Source organism: Rhinopithecus roxellana, chromosome 21 (assembly GCF_007565055.1).
Source record: "Rhinopithecus roxellana isolate Shanxi Qingling chromosome 21, ASM756505v1, whole genome shotgun sequence".
NCBI classification, from domain to species: Eukaryota; Metazoa; Chordata; class Mammalia; order Primates; family Cercopithecidae; genus Rhinopithecus; species Rhinopithecus roxellana.
The window spans coordinates 14,739,712-14,761,853 of record NC_044569.1 but is presented as its reverse complement, the minus strand read 5'-3'; the positions used below and the strand labels follow the sequence as shown (position 1 = coordinate 14,761,853).

Below are 22,142 nucleotides of genomic sequence, written 5' to 3'. Positions count from 1 at the left end.
TTCAGATGTTGATTCTCTTGGAATTATTTGACCTGAGGCCATAGGAAAGCAAAGGGTTAAAAAAGTCACGTTCGACATGCCAGCCTGGGGAGCTGGACGCTGGATACCTGTGTGAGCCTCGTGGAACACCATAATCAAACGTGAAAATTACAGTTGATTAATTAAAGTAAAAGAATTTAAGTCTTTATTTCTAAACTGTTGCATGAGGACCCCGGTGAGCAATATTCCCCAAGGCAAATCAACCAAAAACAAAACTCTTTTGAAAAAAAAAAAAAAATCCCAACATTTATATAATTACTGTTAAACTTTATGGTATATATATTTTTAGACTTGAACAACAGTAATTTCTTTATTACTATATTTATGAAATGATTATCAAAGTCAGTTATTTTTCAGGGCATCCTATTTTTCTTGAAAACACATCCTAGGGGTATAAGGAAGTTGAATTCTTGTTCTATGGATTCATGCACTGAAGATGTCATTTATTTTAGTTTAAAAAGCAAAATGGAGGCAGTTCCTTCCAGTGACTAAAATGGTTTAACTTAAAGTTTAATTAACAAAAAAGCCACATTCCCATTTTCCAATTCACAGAGACAGGTTTTTCTTTAAAAAATATGCCTGAAACATATTACAGATAATATCCCAAATGATTACTATGTAAACATTGTCATTACAATGAAATTAATATGATATCAGCTCCATTTCACATTGTAAACAGCAGGACTGAATGCAGAAGCCTATTTAGACTGTCCAGTGTTTGTGCAGGTTTTTAAATGAACCATACAAAATCTACATTGTTCTACCTTCTTGTCAAGAGGATCCATCTGTTTCCAATTATTGGCCTTTAACTGATGAAGTTCATCAAATTTCATACTAATATTTTCTATGGACAACTGCAGCATGTCCCAAAACCCCGCCAAATCCTGGGAGGTGGGTCTTGGATGAGCATTAGGATTCTGCACAAGAGAAAGAAAAACATTCATGCTTTAGAGGCAATTCTTGACAAGCACAGGCCCAAAGAAGCATTTTCAAATATTTCAAACAACATAAGGAGGATGAGTTCCTTTTGGTTTTCAGACATGAGGTAAAAGTGAGGTTACAAATGGTAATTTTATACACTCATCCGTTTGAGTCAGTGATTTTAAAATGTCAAGGTTGTAAAACTCTTCTGTTGTGATACCACAGCTATCAATTCAATATGGTATGGGGGAAGGGTCTAAACATATGAAAAACCCCAGAACGTGTGATCTACTGCAGGATGCATTTTAAAACACCATATTTAAATGAAAATGCCATTTTTGAAAAAAAAAATACAGTATATTATTATCAGAGTTTGTATTCAACTACATGCCATACAGTTTATTCAGAAAACAGATAAGGAATCTAAAATAAGATTAGTTTAAATATTCATGTCAAGTAAAACACTAGGGTAAACAAATGATTAGTAATAAAATATTGGATTTTCAAAGCACTATGTGTTTAATAATTAAGATGTTTAATAATATAGGAAGTAATTTTATCATAGAAAGTAATTTTATCATATGACTGCTTTGACAAAGTCATCTGGAAATCCATTCATTTTAAATTGACCGTAAAATCATATAGCAAATGTGAGAACACATTATCTCTACATACATATATCTACAAGTCTGTAACGACCCATTTGCTAAGTAATAGTAAACATTCTTTAGTGTTTCAGGATTGACTTTCTTTGCCCCATCCACATATCCCGGATAACAGAATGTATAAATCTGAACTTATATGCCCTAAGACAGAAAAAACACAGCTAGGAGACTGAAAATGTCATACTCTTTGTTCATCACTACCTGCAGCAGTAGCTAAAGGCATTCATGGTTAGATGGGTAGCAGCCTCCAAATGACAAGAGATCTTAGGGCCGGGCGCAGTGGCTCACGCCTGTAATCCCAGCACTTTGCGAGGCCCAGGTGGGCAGATCACAAGGTCAGGAGATTGAGACCATCCTGGCTAACATGGTGAAACCCTGTCTTTACTAAAAATACAAAAAATTAACTAGGCATGGTGGTGGGTGCCTGTAGTCCCAGCCACTCGGGAGGCTGAGGCAGGAGAATGGTGTGAACCTGGGAGGCGGAGCTTGCAGTGATTCGAGATCGTGCCACTGCACTCCAGCCTGGGTGACAGGGCGAGACTCTGTCTCAAAAAAAAAAAAAAAAAAAAAAAAAAAGAGATCCTAACTAGTATCTGTTTTGGTGACCTCTTGGTATTTCAAGCAACTGGATAGACTGTGAAACTCCACATACTATAACAACATGAGGCCAGTGTATGCTTTTAAAACTAACCCCTAATAAAACTGTTATCAGAATTTTGGAAAGTACAAGGTTGATGACCATCAAAATAATGGATTGGAAAGATGTTTTAAGTCCTTGGGTGCACCAATATTATTGGCCTACCTCAAAATAAAAATAAATGAACACTGGGTGTGGTGGCTCACACCTGTAATCCCAGCACTTTGGGAGGCCGAAGTGGGTGGAACACCTGAGGTCAGGAGTTCGAGACCAGCCTGGCCAACATGACAAAACCCCATCTCTACTAAAAGTACAAAAATAGGCCAGGCACGATGGCATATGCCTGTAATCCCAGCTGCTCAGGAGGCTGAGGCAAGAGAATCTCTTGAACCTGGGAGGCGGAGGTTGCAGTGAGCCAAGGTTGTGCCATTGCACTCCAGCCTGGGTGACAAGAGTGACACTCTGTCTCAAAAATAAATAAATACATAAATAAATAGATAAATAGCTCTATTTATAAATGTGTAGTTCCCAAAGTGCCCAAAAGTTCTAAAGTTCATGAGAAGAAATAAATTTTAAAGTTTGTAAGTGTTTGATTCATTATTAAAATCTATTCCAATGATGTCTGAATTAATGAAAGTGTTTCTCTGTAGTATTCTGATTTAGTAAACTCAAACAAAAAAAAGGATTTCTCAATATTTAGATTTCCAGAATAGACAGGTACAAGCTTTGACCACGTGCCTGTGGTGTCAGCTACCCAGGAGGCGGAAGTGGGAGGATCGCTTGAGCCTGGGAGGTGGGAGGCTACAATGAGCCGCGATCGTACCACTGCACACCTGCCTGGGCAACAGAGTGAGGCTGTCTCAAAAAAAGAAAGGAAAAGAGAAAAGAAAACACTGCAGTGTACCTACACTCTCTGATTCCACTGAACTATCATTTCGTACATTGATGTACTGAAACAATGTAGCCAGTAGGCCTGGTGACCTCAAGACTTCATTGATTTACAAAATATGAATAGTTTAGTTTTAGTTACCAATGAGGCCAAATAGACTGTAGGAACATCAAACTGTATTTAAAAGGCCCTTTGTCAAAGCTTGTATCTGTCTATTCTGAAAACCTAAATATTGAAAAACCTTTTTTTTTTAGTTTACTAAATCAGAATACTACAGAGAAACCCTTTCATTAATTCAGACATCGTTAGAATAGATTTTAATACTGAATCAAACACTTACAAACTTTTTTTTTTTTTTTTTTTTTTGAGACAGAGTCTTGCTCTGTCGCCCAGGCTGGAGTGCGGTGGCCGGATCTCAGCTCACTGCAAGCTCCGCCTCCCAGGTTTACGCCAGTCTCCTGCCTCCGCCTCCCAAGTAGCTGGGACTACAGGCGCCTGCCTCGTCGCCCGGCTAGATTTTTGTATTTTTTTTAGTAGAGACGGGGTTTCACCGTATTAGCCAGGGTGGTCTCGATCTCCTGACCTTGTGATCCGCCCGTCTCGGCCTCCCAAAGTGCTAGGATTACAGGCTTGAGCCACCGTGCCCGGCCACTTACAAACTTTAAAATTTATTTTTTGATGAACTTTACAACTATTAGGCACTTTGGGAAATATAAATTTATAAATGTATCTATTTATTTATTTATTTTTGAGACAGAGCATCGCTCTTGTTGCCCAGGCTGAAGTGCAATGGCACAATCTCAGCTCACTGCAACCTCTGCCTCCCAGGCTCAAGTGACTCTCCTGCCTCAGCCTCCCGAGTGGCTGGGATGACAGGCATGCATCACCATGCCTGGCTAATTTTTGTGTTTTCTGTAGAGATGGGGGTCTCACGTTGTTGCTCAGGCTGGTCTTGAACTCCTGGCCACAAGATCCTCCTGCCTCGACCTCCCAAGTGCTGGGATTATAGGTACAAGCCACTCCGCCCTGCCGGTGTTTTCTTAAATGTATTTAACTCTGTATAATGGGCAATTTGTTCCCTTCTCATAAAGAATCTCTTTGCTCCCACATCATTAAGAAGATAGAGAAACAGAGAGAAAGCGTTTAGGCTCAGCCATTCTCCAAATCAGTGAGTCGTGTGATATACCATGCACAACAGCGGCAGCTCACTCCTTAATCTAAGACAGGCTGCCTTGGAGACCAGAGGTGGGGGCTGGAGGGGAGAGTGGGGAGGGTCAAGGGAGGCTGGAGTCCTTGGTTTAGTTACGTTGGAAGAAGCCAACTTTTGTCTATTCATTCTAAGCCTGAGAGTCTAGTTCGTGATAATGAGTGTTTTCAAAATAGAGCTATGATTTTTCTCCTCAGAATAGGAACTCATCAAAGGAGGCTGGGTCTGGTTCTGACAAATTATGGTGCCACATTCATGCAGCTGTGGACCCAAGCAGTGCTGCACCAGGCCACGGTGCCTCCTGGGGCAAAGGAGCATGGAGCTGAGTCCACTCCATGAGCAGGAGGAGTGAACTCACATCCTGGGTGGGATTTACAGGGATTGTGGTCGAATAGACTGGGATTTGAATCTTGGCTCTGCCTTTTACCATGGGGCTGTGGGCAAGTTTCTTAGTTTTTCCGTGCCCATTTTCCTCATTCGTAAACTGTCATTAAAATGTCACTATCAGGCCAGGTGAGGTGGCTCATGCCAGTAATCCCAGCACTTTGGGAGGCTGAGGCGGGAGGATCACAAGGTCAGGAGTTTGAGACCAGCCTGGCTAACATGGCGAAACCCCCTCTCTACTAAAAATATAAAAAATTAGCCGGGCGAGGTGACGGGCACCTATAGTCCCAGCTATGCAGGAGGCTGAAGCAGGAGAATCGCTTGAACCCGGGAGGCAGAGGTTGCAATGAGCCGAGATCGCGCCACTGCACTCCCAGCCTGAGCAACAGAGTGAGACCCCTTCTTGGAAAAAAAAAAAAAAAAAAGTCACTATCAACTCCATGTGTTCTTTTTGAGCATGTAACCAGACCAGGAATGTAAACGCTCTCAGCATGGTGTCAGGCACATGTCAGGCTCTTGACTTTTTTCTGGAGGGGCCTGGTTTGACCAGCATTGTGACTCTCTTCCCCCACCTATGTCCTTCTAGTGGCCAAGAAATGTGAGCCCATAAGGAACTAGGAAATGTCAAAAGCTGGCTTTAACGAGGTTAACATTTTCTAGAAATCTGCACATTTTTGGACCTGGTGCAATGGCTCACACCTGTAATCCCTACACTTTGGGAGACCGAGGAGGGTGGATCATCTGAGGTCAGGAGTTCAAGACCAGCCTAGCCAACCTAGCCAACATGGTAAAACCCCATCTCTACTAAAAATACAAAAAATTAGCTGGGTGTGGTGGTGGGCGCCTGTAAACCCAGCTACTTGGGAGGTTGAGGCAGGAGAATAGCTTGAACCAGGAGGTGGAGGTTGCAGTGAGCTGAGATTGCGCCATTGCACTCCAGCCTGGGCAACAAGAGTGAAACTCTGGGCTGGGCACGGTGGCCCACACCTGTAATCCCAACACTTTGGGTGGCCAGGTGGGCGGATCACCTGAGGTCGGGAGTCTGAGACCGGCCTGACCAACATGGAGAAACCCTGTCTACTAAAAATACAAAATTGACCGGGCGTGGTGGCTCATGCCTGTAATCCCAGCTACTCAGAAGAGTGAGGCAGAAGAATCTCTTGAACCCAGGAGGCGGAGGTTGCGGTGAGCCGAGATCGCAGCATTCCACTCCAGCCTGGGCAACAAGAGTGAAACTCCGTCTCAAGAAAAAAAAAAAAAAAAAAAAAAAAAAGTGAAACTCCATGTGAAAAAAAAAAAAAGAAATCTGCAAATTTTTCAAAACTTTTGTCTGCAATTTCATCTTTAAAATTTGTACAATGTTTACATTCTTCTTCATAATATAGTTGCTCATCATATATATATATATATATTTTTTTTTTTTTGAGACGGAGTCTCGCTCTGTCGCCCGGCCTGGAGTGCAGTGGCCGGATCTCAGCTCACTGCAAGCTCCGCCTCCCGGGTTTACGCCATTCTCCTGCCTCAGCCTCCCGAGTAGCTGGGACTACAGGCGCCAGCCACCTCGCCCGGCTAGCTTTTTGTATTTTTTAGTAGAGACGGGGTTTCACCGTGTTAGCCAGGATGGTCTCGAACTCCTGACCTCGTGATTCGCCCGTCTCGGCCTCCCAAAGTGCTGGGATTACAGGCTTGAGCCACCGCGCCCGGCCCATATATTTCTTTTAACAAGGTGTCTTGTGTTTTCCCTGTATCGTGTACACATTGACTTCCTCATGTACCTATTCCTCATGTACATGTTTGAGCAATACGGCTTTATATAAGCTTTCTTATATTTAAAGCACAGAGAATCATGTTAATTGAGATCTGTGACACATTAGCAAGTTTGCAAATTAGCAGGAGTTCTGTACCTGGCCCATAACTGAAGCTTGATAGAATATTTTTTGGACTGAATTCACTTATTAATACATTTACTAACAATAATGATCTCATAAACCAGAATAAATTTCTGAAAAATTGGAAGAAGGGTGAGTTTATTTTTTCTGAGAGAGAGGAAAATGAATTATAAATGTGTGTGTATTAGGCAGGGAGTGGGAGGGTGTGGGAATAGCCCTAAAGAGAGATTACAAAAAGAAAAGAGGGATGGAGACTACCAACTTTTCCATACTTTGTATTTTCTCTTGGTTGATCCCTGTCTACATAAGTTTCTTTCAGTCTGTATTTCTCCTTGTTAACAAGAAGTGGTTAAAACTCCAAAACTGGCCGGGTGCTGTGGCTCACACCTATAAATACCAGCATTTTGGGAGGCTGAGATGGGAGGATCACAAGGTCGGGAGTTTGAGACTATCCTGGCTAACACGGTGAAACCCCATCTCTACTAAAATAACAATAATACAAAAAATTAGCTGGACATGGTGGATGTGCCTGTAGTCCCAGCTACTTGGGGGGCTGAGGCAGGAGAATCGCTTGAACCTGGGAGGCAGAGGTTGCAGTGAGCCAAGATCACGCCATTGCACTCCAGCCTGGGCGACAGAGCAAGGCTCCATCTCAAAACAAAACAAAACAAAACAAAACAAAAACTCAAAAATCATGCCTGTCAATTGTTGGGGATAAAAGAAAAACAAAAACCTCTAAGATCATATTTTAAGTCATTTAGATTGCTAATAATTGTTTTCACTTGCCACAAGGTAAACAAGCTGCTTTTCATTTTCTTTGTTTTAGACCCAGCTTGACCAACAATTGAGCAATAAAAGCTATTCTTGCAGGGATTTATTTTACTTTATTTTTTTAGACGAAGTCTCACTCTGTTGCCCAAGCTAGAGTGCAATGGCGCAGTCTCAGCTCGCTGCAACCTCTGCCTCCTATGTTCAAGCGATTCTCTTCCCTCAGCCTCCCCAGTAGCTGGGATTACTGGCACCCGCCACCACACCCAGCTAATTTTTATATCTTTAGTAGAGACAGGGTTTCACCATCTTGGCCAGGCTGGTCTCGAACTCCTGACCTCAGGCGATCCGCCTGCCTTGGCCTCCCAAAGTGTTGGGATTACAGGCATGAGCCATTGCGCCCAGCCTGTTTTGCTTTGTTTTTGCATGTCCAAGAAGGATGAATTCTTCATCTGTCTCAAGGACATCAGATCCACACTTTGTAACATCCTTGACTTCTGGCTCTTGAATTAAAACAGAGAACTCAGATTAGGAAATAGTTATTGACTGCTATTTTAGAAAGAAAATCACTATCCAAAATGATTTTTTGGGGCAATATTATTTTTGAAATATCAAGCTGCTTCATATTTTGATAAGAACAATAAAATCAGAGATGCCATGTGAAAGCCAGGAAAATGGAAAATTTTCAGTTACAAAAAAAGCAGGAAATAGTTTTAACTTGATTGAATCTTTTCTTCTAAGATTATTGAAGTGAAAAATAAATATTTTAATTTTAAGACAATCAGGAAATAAGATTCATCAGACAATTCTCTGTTCCAAGTGAGAGACTCCAATGGACCTTGACTTGGTTCAAAATCAGTTTTACTTTAGTTGGGCCAGTCTTGGTAACATGTTCTTCTCATGGCACTAGCAGGGAAATTGTAGAAGGAGAGTGTTACCTACCAGGTTTTCTTCACACAGTTCTCTGAACTGGTAGAATTTCTGGGCCATGAGAAGCTGAGCACTGCCCACTGCGGTTCGGATTTTTCCTAGAACTGAAAAGAGCAAACATACGAGAAATTTACACATCTTGCTTCCTTGTTGAGATTTAGTCTGGTAAAGCAAAGAGGAAGTTATGCTGTAATAATTAGGGAAAAAGGCACACACGCACACTGAACACTCATGCCCACCCAGAGAGCCCAATCACTGTTGTTACCCTGTTGGTCTATGTCACAGAGGCTCCTGGGTTAAAGTAATAAAATCAACTTGGAAAAACACATGCTCCTCCTGCATATTTCTTGGGAGCAATGGAGTTTTCCAGCACTGATGTTACCAAGAACTGGATGTTACCAAGAGAAGAGGCAAACAGTTGCTGCTTTTTTTTTTTTTTAAACTTCCTTTACCGCAAGGATGAATTTCAAGTGTTTACCAGTATAGTTTTGGATTGATGGAGTCAGCCGTCATGGTCGGCTGGCTTGTTTTTCTAATACAAGCCCAAACACGAGGAAAGCAATATTAAACTGGAGGGGGAATCTCTTGGCACTCACCATATCCCATCCATATCCTTTCTTACTTTTCCGGAGCTCAGCCACTGGTACTGTTAGGAAAGAGCTGTGACTGACTGAAGTATTTTCTAAGGAGTGAACATGTTCAGCCTGTTGCCTAGAAAACACCAAGGCCATCCCAGCTTTTACACTCCACAGCCCAATCTTCCTGTTAACATAGAGTGAATTCCCTAGGCACTGTGCTGAAAATCTCCGTCTCTGCAAGCAGGTTACTTCTTGTCTCCCCAGCAATCTAAGGCACCTTTCAGCTGCCGGCAGGCGTGCTCAGACCAAGCAGAGCTGCTCTCTGCTGAGCAATACCCAGCTCTGCAGTGTCCCTGGGGCTCGCCTGCACACTTTGGGACTGGGTGCAGCTGCCCTGCTACCCACCAGGGTGTTCTCAACATACCCTAATGGTCGGGAAGGAAGGGATCAAAAACTAAAGCAGGAGAACGTCTCAGAAGAGCACTTGCGTCTCTGGAAATCTTCACGGGGAGATACGGTACAGGATTGAAACAATCCGGATGTTGTGAGTTTACAGAGCCAGACACCCAAGTGGAATGAAGCCTTTCTCAACCTCATTCCCCACAAATTCTGAGTGACAGAAATCGAAGAATAAGAAACTCCATTCTGGCCCAGGGTTTTCTAGCAATTTGCTCCTTTATTTGTTTTAAACTGCTAGGCTAGATAATGGTTTCTGATGCACATTCTATGTAGGCGTTACTCAACTATTTCAGCATTCCCACAAGTCACTCGGTGCATTTATATTTCCTCTAATATGTCACCAGCCACACCAAACAGCTCACAGGCAGACATCTGTCCCCTCCCTCCGTGATCTTGAGGGGTCTCCCTTGACAACTGTCTAGCAGCAATTTCTTAGGCCTAAGTTTTAACTATTTTTCTGCTCTGCTTTTAAAATCTCTTGGAATGGTTATCCTTTTCCTCTTTAACTAATAAATCAATTGTGCAGGACCTCCTCTCCTTTGCTTAACATCCCCAGAAAGGACAGCTTATGGAGACACAGGGCCTGAGTGGGCCAGAGTCCTTACCATCTACTGCCTGGACAAGTCACCATCTCTACTTTCCCATATGTAAAATGGGGCTAATGGTACCTATCTGGAGGGTTGTTGAGAAGGTTAAAAGCATTAGTGTATTTGAATTGCTTAGGGCTGTGTTGGATTTACAGTAGGCACTTAATAATTATTGGTTATTACCTAGGATCAGAAACCTCTACCTCTTCTATGGGTGTGCCCACTGTGAGAGCCACACTTGCCCTGGCTAGAAGAGAAGAGGAAAAACAAAGTCTGGATTATCTAAGGTGACTAGATATCTTGGTCTCCTGGGACAGGTATGCTCTCTGGGTGACCTCTTCCAGCTCTGAGAAGGTATATGGAGCAGGTACTTCCTAAGTGAGCATGCGGCTATAGGTAAGCTCTGAGGTTTATGGAAACCTCTCTGAATTATCTTGCTGAAGGGTAGGACTGTGAGACTGGCAAATCTCAGAATGAATCCTGGGAGGTTATGACCAGGGTACCTAGGTCTCCACTCAGATGGCTGGGTTCCACAGCTCCTGGGAGCTATCACAGAAACTCCAGCTATTCTGATTTACCTAAAAACTTTGAGCTGATGGTTCTCAATTACGTCTGATGCCTGAGCTATATAATAGACTCCCATAATAAAAGTAACTGAGTAAGACAGTGATTCTCAAAAGAGGAGACAGCACTGTTCTATTATTATTCTATATTATTCGGGCAACATGCAACCACATAAGTTAGGGCTAACTCAGACGTCTTCTCAAAAGTAAAACAAGGGACATCTTTCTTCATTCAGCATGGCCTGGCAAGAGCCCTGGCAAAGTATCTGGGGTGGAGTTGCGGCCCTTCTGTTTCCCGGGCTTTTGCTGTCATGTTCCTTGCATGGAAATTCCCTACTGGCTGTGGGATACTTGCAATTCCTGTGTCCAGAAGATGACCTTTCCTAGGTCCAGGGTGGGGAGATGACTGCTTGGGCCTAGAATGAGATCATGAAACAGGGAGGCTTGGGAGCAGCAGATGACGACTCATATTTCCTCATCCTCCACACTTTCTTTTCCAGAGAACTAAAAACTCACTTTAATTTTAAGAAAGAAGCTGTAATGGAGTTTTTGTTTTGTTTTGTTTTGTTTTTTTCCATTAGACACTCTTGTGTGTGTGAGGTAAGTTCTTTCTTCCATAAGTAAATTTCACATTTGTTGCCCATGCCTTGAGGAAGTTGAAATTAATAAACAATAAATGGTAAACACCAGTAGAAGTAAAAAGTGGAAATAAAAAGGCTGAAAGTTGGTAAAGAAATGAAGAAGAAAGAAGCATCTCGATGTTGTTTCAAAACTACTCTAAAATGTTCAATACCAACCTTCAGGGTGGAAAAAAAAAATACAGTTGGCCCTCTGTATCCATGGGTTTTGCATCTGTGGGTTAAACCAACCTTGGGTCTCACTATGTGGCCCAGGCTGGTCTTGAACTCCTGGGCTTAAGCAGTCCTATCACCTCAGTCTCCCAGAGTGCTGGGATTCCAGGTATGAGCCACCGCATCCTGCTGAATTTGTTTTCTTTTTCCCTTCTCTCTCTCTCCTGTGAAATGAAGCCCTACAGATAAAGTAAATGTTCTCCACTCCTATCCCATTCCTTTTTTTTTTTTTTGAGATGGAATCTCGCTCTGTCGCCCAGGCTGGAGTGCAGTGGCGCGACCTAGGCTCACTGCAAGCTCCACCTCTCAGGTTCACGCCATTCTCCTGGCTCAGCCTCCTGAGTAGCTGGGACTACAGGCGCCACCATACCAGACTAATTTTGTGTATTTTTTGGAAGAGACGGGGTTTCACAGTTTTAGCCAGGATGGTCTTGATCTCCTGACCTCGTGATCCGCCCACCTCAGCCTCCCAAAGTGCTGGGATTACAGGCATGGGCCACCGCGCCCGGCCTATCCCATTCCTTTTCATCCCCAGAGGAAACCACTGCAGTAGAGAATGACTATTTCAATCCCCTCACTGAATTCATAAGGTGTCTTTTCTGGTCCTGGAAAGGTGATAGCTAAGGGTCTTTTTGAGTGTTAGATTGGGGCAATGTCACTAGCACAGTTGAGATCCCCTAGCCAACCGCAGCAGATGTTCTCTGAAAGTTAGAATGGGGGTGTTAAAGCTCTATGGGTGTTGAGTTGATCTCTTTCACATTCTGGTCATGCTTTTTTTTTTTTTTTTTACAGATTGTTCAACCCAGATGTGGTTAACAGTTTTTCCACCCATCTCCCTTAGGGCACATTCAAGTGCATCTTACAGAATAATTATCTCTGCTGTGTCACCCAGGCAAGCCATTTAACCATGATTTATACCATGTATTTGTGTAATACTTAATCAGATAGTAAGCCTTGTATTGCTGGGCAGTTCTTTTTATCTAAGTAAATCTAGCCTCCCCAGACACCGTATAGGCACCTGATGGTGAGGCTTATAGACTCCTCCCTTTCCTTTCCTTCCCCAGCTACTCTGTGAATCTGTCCCTCAGTGGAAGTACAGAACAAAACAGAAAGCACAGTTGAATGGAATTCCTCCTACTTAAGAAGGAAGCACTCCTTATAAACCCCCCCACTTACAATTCTTCAAACCTCTGACTCCACAATAGATATTTAAAAAGACCCACAATAGAGAGGACAGGCCTGGGTTAGTGAATCATGTAAAGTCAGGAAGAACTTTTGGGAGGCCTTTGTGAATACGTGTTTGCTTAAATTATCACCACTTGGTATTTCAAAACTCACAAACAGGCATCTAATGAGATCCTCACAGGACCCTGTGAGGCAGAGCAGATAACTTCATTTGAGAAAACTTGTGCTCAAACTACAAAGTCTCTTCCCCAGGGACACCTGCTGTGGCCAGTCCCTATCTTCTGACCCCAGTCTAGTTGGGCTCTCTTCTCTCTACACTCACTGAAAATTGTGTCTGAATCTACTTAAGTGGAAGCTATCTGAGTGTGATTTCCTTCTTTTTTTTTTCTCTACTGTGGTAAGAACACTTAACATGAAATCTACCCTCTTAACAAATATTTAAGTACACAATACAGTTTTGTTAATGGTGGCGCAGTGTTGTACAGCAGATATCAAGAACTTATTCACCTTGCATAACTTTAGATCCACTGAACAGAAATTCCCATTTCCCCCTCCCCCTAGACCCTGGCACCCACCATTCCACTCTCTGTTTCTTGAGTTTGACTATTTTAGATACCTCATATAAGCAGAATCATGCAGTATTTGTTCTCCAGTAACTGGCTTATTCCACTTAGCATATAGTCCTCCAGGCTCATCCATGTTGTTGCATATGGCAGAATTTCCTTCTTTTTCAAAGCTGAATAATATTTCATTGTATGTATATACCACATTCCATTTATCCACTGAGTGTGATTTCTATTTATTTGTTTATTTGTTTATGAATGGGGTCTCACTATGTCGTCCAGGGTGGAGGACAGTGGCTATTCATAGGCATGATCATGGGGTACTATAGCCCTGAACTCTTGCCATAGCCTTCTGAGCAGCTGGGACTGCAGGCATGAACCACTATGCCAGGTTGCATGTAATTTCTTTATCAACATTTCCCAGCCAGTGCCAATGGAAAGGGGTGAGTGGTGTAATAAGTCAGTGCGAGAGTTGGAAGAAATTCGCCAAGCCTGATCACTGTCCCACATTAGGAAGCAAGAGCCAGACCCGATCACTGTCCCACATTAGGAAGCAAGAGCCAGACCCGATCACTGTCCCACATTAGGAAGCAAGAGCCAGACCCGATCACTGTCCCACATTAGGAAGCAAGAGCCAGACCCATCACCGTCCCACATTAGGAAGCAAGAGCCAGACCCGATCACCGTCCCACATTAGGAAGCAAGAGCCAGACCCGATCACCGTCCCACATTAGGAAGCAAGAGCCAGACCCGATCACCGTCCCACATTAGGAAGCAAGAGCCAGACCCGATCACTGTCCCACATTAGGAAGCAAGAGCCAGACCCATCACTGTCCCACATTAGGAAGCAAGAGCCAGACCTGATCATTGTCCCACATTAGGAAGCAAGAGCCAGACCCGATCACTGTCCCACATTAGGAAGCAAGAGCCAGACCTGATCACTGTCCCACATTAGGAAGCAAGAGCCAGACCCGATCACTGTCCCACATTAGGAAGCAAGAGCCACACCTGATCACTGTCCCACATTAGGAAGCAAGAGCCAGACCCGATCACTGTCCCACATTAGGAAGCAAGAGCCAGACCTGATCATTGTCCCACATTAGGAAGCAAGAGCAAACCACATCCCTCCACCTGAAGTGACTGGCAGGCAAGGCAATTTCAATCCTGAAAAGAAGAGAGGAACCAAGGACACCTTGAAAGAGATGGTGGGTGTAAGTTTCAATTTCCGTTTTTCTTTTAAAGATTATATGTCATAGTGAGAAGCAAAGAACAACTATTTTGGCTGTGGGAAAGGGGAGTCTTTTATGCAAACTATGATTTGAAATCTCCTGACTACATTCAAAGACCCAGCCATTTAGAAGAGAACATACCTCCTCTTTCCCACTGACCTCTGTGGCATAGGTTGTTATTTTGAGAAAAGGAGGTAGTATAAGAGAAACAAGGATGAAGAGAAAAAACACTTTCTTTTAACCCTTCCAATGGGTCTATGACAAAGCTGCAAGGAGTTTCAGTGCGCTGGTGATCTTTTTGCTGGGTTAAAATCAGGATTACAAATCCTTAAGCATAAGCAGCATATGTATCCTTTCCTATTTCAAGAGAAGTTAGGTCTCTAGAACTGAAAAGGCAGACGTGCTCATTTCTCTGATTGCTTTTTTTTTTTTTTTTTTTTTGAGACAAGAGTCTCACTCTGTCACCCAGGCTGGAGTGCAGTGGCACGACCTCGGCTCACTGCAACCTCCACCTCCCGGGTTCAAGTGATTCTCCTGCCTCAATCTCCCGAGTATCTGGGATTACAGGCTTGAGCCACTGCGCCTGGCCTCTCTGACTGCTTCTAATTCTTACAGGATACTACACCTGACTTCACAATCATCAGACCTTACTTTAGGGCCTCAGAAACAGAGAAGAATAGACATATTTCTTATATCCTCAAAGTAGGTACCCTGAAGCCTGGACATGACAGACACCCCGGCAATGGATTACATCTGACAGGCTCCCCGTGGTGAAGGTTACTACGCTACATATGCTGCATAGAACTTGTCACATTTTTCTGCCACCTACACTGTAATTTACCTAGTATGTTTCATTTTAGTCTAACTGTCTCTCTGGGCAATACAGGCACGCCTCAGACATATTGTGGGTTTAGTTCCAGACCGCTACAATAAATGAATATCACAATAAAGTGAGTCACATGAATTTTTTGTTTCCCAGTGCATATAAAAGTTATGTTTACACTATACTGTAGTCTGTTAAGTGTGCAATAGCATAATGTCAAAAAAAAAAGTACCAGCCGGGCGCGGTGGCTCACGCCTGTAATCCCAGCACTTTGGGAGGCCGAGATGGGCGGATCACGAGGTCAGGAGATCGAGACCATCCTGACTAACATGGTGAAACCCCAGTGTCTACTAAAAATACAAAAATTGGCCGGGTGCAGTGGCGGGCGCCTGTAGTCCCAGCTACACGGGAGGCTGAGGCAGGAGAATGGCGTGAACCCGGGAGGCGGAGCCTGCAGTGAGTGGAGATCACGCCACCGCACTCCAGCCTGGGCGACGGAGTGAGACTCCGTCTCAAAAAAAAAAAAAAAAAAAGAAAAAAGTACCTAATACTTTATTGCTAAAAAGTGCTAATGGTCATCTGAACCATCAGCAAGTCACAATCTTCTTGCTAAGGGAGGGTCTTGCCTCGACGTGGATGGCTGCTGTGATCAAGGTGGAAGTTGCTGAAGGTAGGGGTGGCTGTGGCAATGTCTCTTCTTAAAATAATTTTTTTTTCATTTTTTATTTTTTGTAGAGACGGGATCTCGCTATGTTGCCCAGGCTGGTCTCAAGCTTCTGGCCTCAAGTGATCCTCATCTTGGACTCCCAAACTGCTGGCATTACAGGTATGAGTCACTGCCCTGGCCGGCTGTGGCAATTTTAAAAATAAGACAACAATGAAGTTTGCCACATCAGTTGACTTTTCCTTTCATGAAAGATTTCTTTGTTGCATGCAATATTTGTTTGACAGCATTTTACCTATAGTAAAACTTTTTTCAAAATTGGAGTCAAGGGGCCAGGCGTGGTGGCTCACTCTTGTACTCTCAGCACTTTGGGAGGCTGAGGTGGGCGGATCACCATCCTGGCTAACACGGTGAAACTCCGTCTCTACTAAAAAATAGAAAAAATTAGCCAGGGGTGGTGGGGGGCGCCTGTAGACCCAGCAACTCAGGAGGGTGAGGCAAGAGAATGGCGTGAACCCAGGAGGCAGAGCTTGCAGTGAGCCAATATCATGCCACTGCACTCCAGCCTGGGCAACAGAGTGAGACTCTGTCTCAAAAAAAAAACAATTGGAGTCAAGGTTGGGAGTGGTGGCTCAGACCTGTAATCCCAGCATTTTGGGAGGCCAAGATAGGAGGATTACTTGAGCCCAGGAGTTCAAGACCAGCCTAGGCAACATGGCAAAACCCCATCTCTACTAAAAATAGAAAAAATTAGTAGGCATGGTGGCACATCCCTGAAGTCCCAATTGCTCAGGAGGCTGAGTTGGGAGGATCACCTGAGCCTGGGAAGTTGAGGCTGCAGTGAGCTGTGATTGTGCCACCGCACTCCAGTCTGGGCAACAGAGGAGACTCTGTCTCCAAAAAAAAAAAAAAAAAATTGGAGTGAAAATCCCCTTGAAACTTACCACTGTTTTATCAACTAAGTTGACGTACTATTTTAAATCCTTTGTGGTCATTTCAACAGTGTTCACAGCATCTTCACCAAGAGTAGTTTCCATCTCAAGACTATTTTCTTGGCTCATCCATAAGAAATAACTCCTCCTCTGTTCAAGTTTGATCATGAAATTATAGCAATTCAGTCACATTTACAGGCTTCACTTCTCATTCTAGTTCTCTTGCACTTTTTACCACACCTGCAGTTTCTTCCTCCACTGAAGTCTTGAACCCCTCAAAGTCATCTGCGAAGGTTGGAATCAACCTCTAAACTCCTGTTAATGTTGATATTTTGACCTTTTCCCATGAATCATAAATGTTCTTAATGGCATCTAGAATGGCGATTCTGTTCCAGAAGGTTTTCTTTTTTTTTTTTTTTAATTTTTAAATTATTTTTTCAAATTTTTGTGGGTGCATGGTATATATATTTATGGGGTACATGAGATGTTTTGATACAGGCATGCAGTGTGACGTAAGCACATCATGGAGAATGGGGTATCCATCCCCTGAAGCATTTATCCTTTGGATTACAAATAATCCTCCAGAAGATTTTCAATGGACTTTTCCCAGGTCCATCAGAAGACTCACTATCTATGGCAGATATAGCCTTATGGAATGTATTTTTAACTAAGAAGACTTGCAAGTCAAAATGACTCTTTGATCCATAGGCTGCAGAATGGATGTTGTATTCCTCTGTTTTCATGCTACTGATAAAGACATACCTGAGACTAGGTAATTTATAAAGGAGAGACGCTTAATGGACTCACAGTTCCACATGGCTGGGGAGGTTTCAGTCATTGTGGAAAGTGAAAGGCACGTCTTACATGGTGGTAGATAAGAGAAAATGATGATAGACAAGCAAAAGGGGAAACCCCTTATAAAATCACCAGATCTCATGAGACTTATTCACTACCATGAGAACAGTATGGGGGAACCACCCCCATGATTTAATCATCTCCCACCAGGTCCTTCCCACAACATGTGGAAATTATGGGAGCTACAATTCAAGATGAGATTTGGGTGGGGACACAACCAAACCAAATCAGATGTCATGTCTGCAGGCATGAAAACGACATTCATCTCCATGTACATCTCCATCAGAGCTCTTGGCTGACTAGGTGCATTGTCAATGAGCAGCAATATTTTGGAAGAAATCTTTTTTTCTGAGTCACAGGTCTCAACAGTGGGCTTAAAGTGTTCAGTAAACCATGCTGTGAACAGAGATACTCTCATCTAGGCTCTGTTGTTTTACTTATAGAGCACACTTTATAAGAGCACACAAATTTAGTATAATTGTTAAGGGCCCTAGGTTTTTCAGAATGGTAAATGAGCATTGACTTCGACTTCAAGTCACCAGCTGCCTGAGCCCCTAACAGGAGAGTGAGCCTGTCCTTTGAAGCTATGAAAGGCCTACATGGCATCTCCTTCCAATAGAAGGCTGTTTGGTCTACATTGAAAATCTGTTGTTTACTGTAATCATCTTCATCAATGATCTTAGCTAGATCTTCTGGATAACTTACTGAAGCTTCTCCATCAGCACTAGGAATTCACCTTGCACGTTTATATTACGGAGACAGTTTCTCTCTTTAAACTTCATGAACCAACATTTGCTAGCTTCAAACTTTTCTTCTTCAGCTTCCTCACCTCTCAGCTTTCATAGAATTGAAGAGTTGGCCAGGCGCGGTGGCTCACGACTGTAATCCCAGCACTTTGGGAGGCTGATGCGGGTGGATCACCTGAGGTCAAGAGGTCAAGACTAGCCTGAGCAACATGGAGAAACCCTGTCTCTACTAAAAATACACAATTAGGCATGGTGGCGCATGCTTGTAATCCCAGCTACTTGGGAGGCTGAGGCAGGAGAATCGCTTGAACCCGGGAGGCGGAGGTTGCAGTGAGCCAAGATCACGCCACTGCACTCCAGCCTGGACAAGACAGAAACTCCATCTCCAAAAAAAAACAGAAGAGATTTACAATGCCTCTCTGATTAAGCTTTGGCTTAACGGAATGTTGTGCCTGGTTTGTTCTTCTCTCCAGACCACTCAGACTTCATCCGTATCAACAAAAAGGCTGTTTTGCTTCCTTATCATTTGTATGTTCACTTGGGTAGCACTTTTAACTTCCTTCAAGAAGTTTTCCGGCCGGGCGCGGTGGCTCAAGCCTGTAATCCCAGCACTTTGGGAGGCCGAGACGGGCGGATCACGAGGTCAGGAGATCAAGACCATCCTGGCTAACACGGTGAAACCCCGTCTCTACTAAAAAATACAAAAAAAAACTAGCTGGGCGACGTGGCGGTGCCTGTAGTCCCAGCTACTCGGGAGGCTGAGGCAGGAGAATGGCGTGAACCCGGGAGGCGGAGCTTGCAGTGAGCTGAGATCCGGCCACAGCACTCCAGCCTGGGTGACAGAGCGAGACTCCGTCTCAAAAAAAAAAAAAAAAAAAAAAAGAAGAAGTTTTCCTTTGCATTCACAACATGGCTATCTGGCACAAGAAGCCTAGCTTCTGGCTTATTTTGACTTTTGACATGCCTTTCTGACATGACTTAGTGAGGAATCACTAAGCTTAATCATTTATTGCTTTTGATTAAAAGTGACAGATTGTAACTCTTCATTTGAACACACAGAGGCCATTATTGGGTTATTAATTGGCCTAATTTAAATATTATTGTGACTCAAGGCACAGGAAGGCCTGAGGAGAGGGAGAGAGACAGGGAAATGACGGGTCAGTGGAGCACTCAAAACATAGACACCATTTATTGATTAAGTTCACTGTCTTATATGGGCATGGTTCATGGAGCTCCAAAACAATTACAACAGTAACATCAAGGATCACTGACCACAAATCACCATAGCAGATATAATAGTAATGAAAACACTTGAAATATTGTGAGAATGACCAAAATCTGACACAAAAACAGAAAAGGAGCATATGCTTTTGAAAAGATGGTGCTGATAGACTTGGTCAAGTCAGGGTTGCCACAAACCTTCAATTTGTTAAAAAAAAAAAAAAAAAAAAGCAGTATCTTCAAAGTGCAGTAAAGCAATGCCAATAAAATGAGGTATGCCTGTGTGTGGGAAAAAGCGTAGGTGTGGGCTCAGGAACAATCAGCTCACCAGTTACCAGCTGCTGATCTTGGGAAAGTTGATCAGACTCTTTTTCCTTTAATGGCCATAATATCATCTTCATAGCATTGCTGATTACTTAATGGAATAATATAGGTAAACGTGAGAATGCAGTAGGAATTATAACTCCTATAACTGATCTACATTCTTTAGTTCTTGGGTATTTACCTAAAAGGTGGCAGTATCCAAAAAATGACATGATTTCTCCTGCATATCTTTACACTCCAACTTCTCTCTCCAGTAGTGTGAAATAATTTGATGTCCTTCTTTTTTGCTGGCTTTTATTCAGGCAGATTTTCACAAGTGTCACTGATTGGCGAATAATTTCTTTTTTTATGTGTATAAGAAATCCATTCAAGACCAGCCTGACCAACATGGAGAAACCCCGTCTCTACTAAAAATACACAATTAGCCTGGTGTGGTGGCACATGCCCGTCATCCCAGCTACTTGGGAGGCTGAGGCAGGAGAATTGCTTGAACCCAGCAGGCGGAAGTTGCGGTGAGCTGGAGATCGCGCCACTGCACTCCAGCCTGGGCAACAAGAGCGAAACTCTGTCTCAAAAACAAACAAAAAAAAAGAAATCCATAACAATTTTTCAGGGGCTCAGATTGTAGTGCCTCTCTGTATAATCTAGCACAGTTTCCTCCAACCATCAGAGCTCGAACAGTGGCCAACTGACTGCTGGGTGACACAGACACACAGAGGAGACAGGACCCGAAAGCACACTGGACATTCAATCAGAGCCTTACTTGGAAAACAGACTCACTGCAAAATGAAGGGTCAGAACCCTCCTTAAGAATGGCAGCTTCTTCAGGTACAGAGATGATGGCAAATAAACCCTGCTAGCCTCTACAGCTATATTTCCATTTTATTTTCCAGATAGTGCTTAGCCATGTGACTTGATGACACCATAAACCAATGGTCTCTAAACTTGGCTGATCCTTCACTGCTGCCCATTAGTTCTTTGCGATGTGTTTGGTTACCTCCCTCTCTAACCCTGATTTCCTGAATCTTATCCATTCTCAACTCAGCCCCTATTTCCTCATCTTCAGCAACCTTGCCTCCTATGAGATGAAAATGGAGGGCATCAGGCATGAACACTGCTGTGATCAGATGATAGTGTGTCTTCCAAAATGTACGTTGAAACTGAATCCCCAATGCAATAACAGTAAGAGGTGGGGCCTTGGGAAGAGATGAAGTCATGAGAGCTCTGTGGTCATGAATGAGGTTAGTGCCTTTATTAAAGGACTCAAGGTTGACGGGACCGCCTCTTGCCCTTCTGACCCTTCTGCCACGCAAGGACACAGGGTTTGTCCCCTCTGAAGGATGCAGCAACAGGCCTCATCTTGGAAGCAGAGAGCAGCCCTCACCAGACACACAACCTGCTGGCACCTTGATCTTGGATTTCTCAGCAACTAGAGCAATGAGAAGTAAATTTGTATTGTTTAAAAATTACCCAGTCTTGGCCGGACACGGTGGCTCAAGCCTGTAATCCCAGCACTTTGGGAGGCCGAGACGGGCGGATCACGAGGTCAGGAGATCGAGACCATCCTGGCTAACACAGTGAAACCCCGTCTCTACTAAAAATACAAAAACTAGCCGGGCGAGGTGGCGGGCGCCTGTAGTCCCAACTACTCGGGAGGCTGAGGCAGGAGAATGGCGCAAACCCGGGGAGGCGGAGCTTGCAGTGAGCTGAGATCCGGCCACTGCACTCCAGTCCGGGCGACAGAGCGAGACTCCGCCTCAAAAAAAAAAAAAAAAAAAAAAAAAAAAAAAATTACCCAGTCTTGAGCATTAGGACAAATACCTAATGCATGTGGGGCTTAAAACCTAGATGACAGGTTGATAGGTGCGGCAAACCACCCTGGCACATGTCTACCTATATAACAAACCTGCACGTTCAGCACATGTATCCCAGAACTTAGAATAAAATTTAAAAAAAAATTACCCAGTCTTTGGTATTTTGTTGAAGCAACACAAACCAACAACGGCAAACACTCTCAACGTTCTGTCTCTCCTAATACTCCTCCCCCACCAATCTCCTAAACCTTTCTGCCCCCACCCTAGTGTCTTCTCTACATCCACTTTTCCCATCTACGTGCGTCCTTGGTCTGATTCTGTCCCTGCTACCCTGAGGCCTTGCTGTGTGAGCCAGTCCCTCTCTCTGAATTCCTTCTGCCAGTGCCTTACCTGAGACGTCTGGCAGCATCCTCAAGTCT

General features: G+C 43.6%; 1 protein-coding gene across 8 annotated transcripts in view; it reads right to left on the bottom strand.

Moving 5' to 3' along the window:
- Positions 1-22,142, bottom strand: part of DLGAP1 (DLG associated protein 1) — a 971,529-nt gene that overhangs the window by 5,694 nt on the left and 943,693 nt on the right. For all 8 annotated transcript variants that reach the window (XM_010353208.2, XM_010353207.2, XM_010353209.2 and 5 more), the window contains 2 exons: positions 8,342-8,433; positions 804-956 (listed from right to left, as the gene is read on the bottom strand). In XM_010353208.2, the coding sequence (XP_010351510.2) occupies positions 804-956; positions 8,342-8,433 (245 nt within the window). The remainder of the gene's footprint in view (positions 1-803; positions 957-8,341; positions 8,434-22,142) is intronic.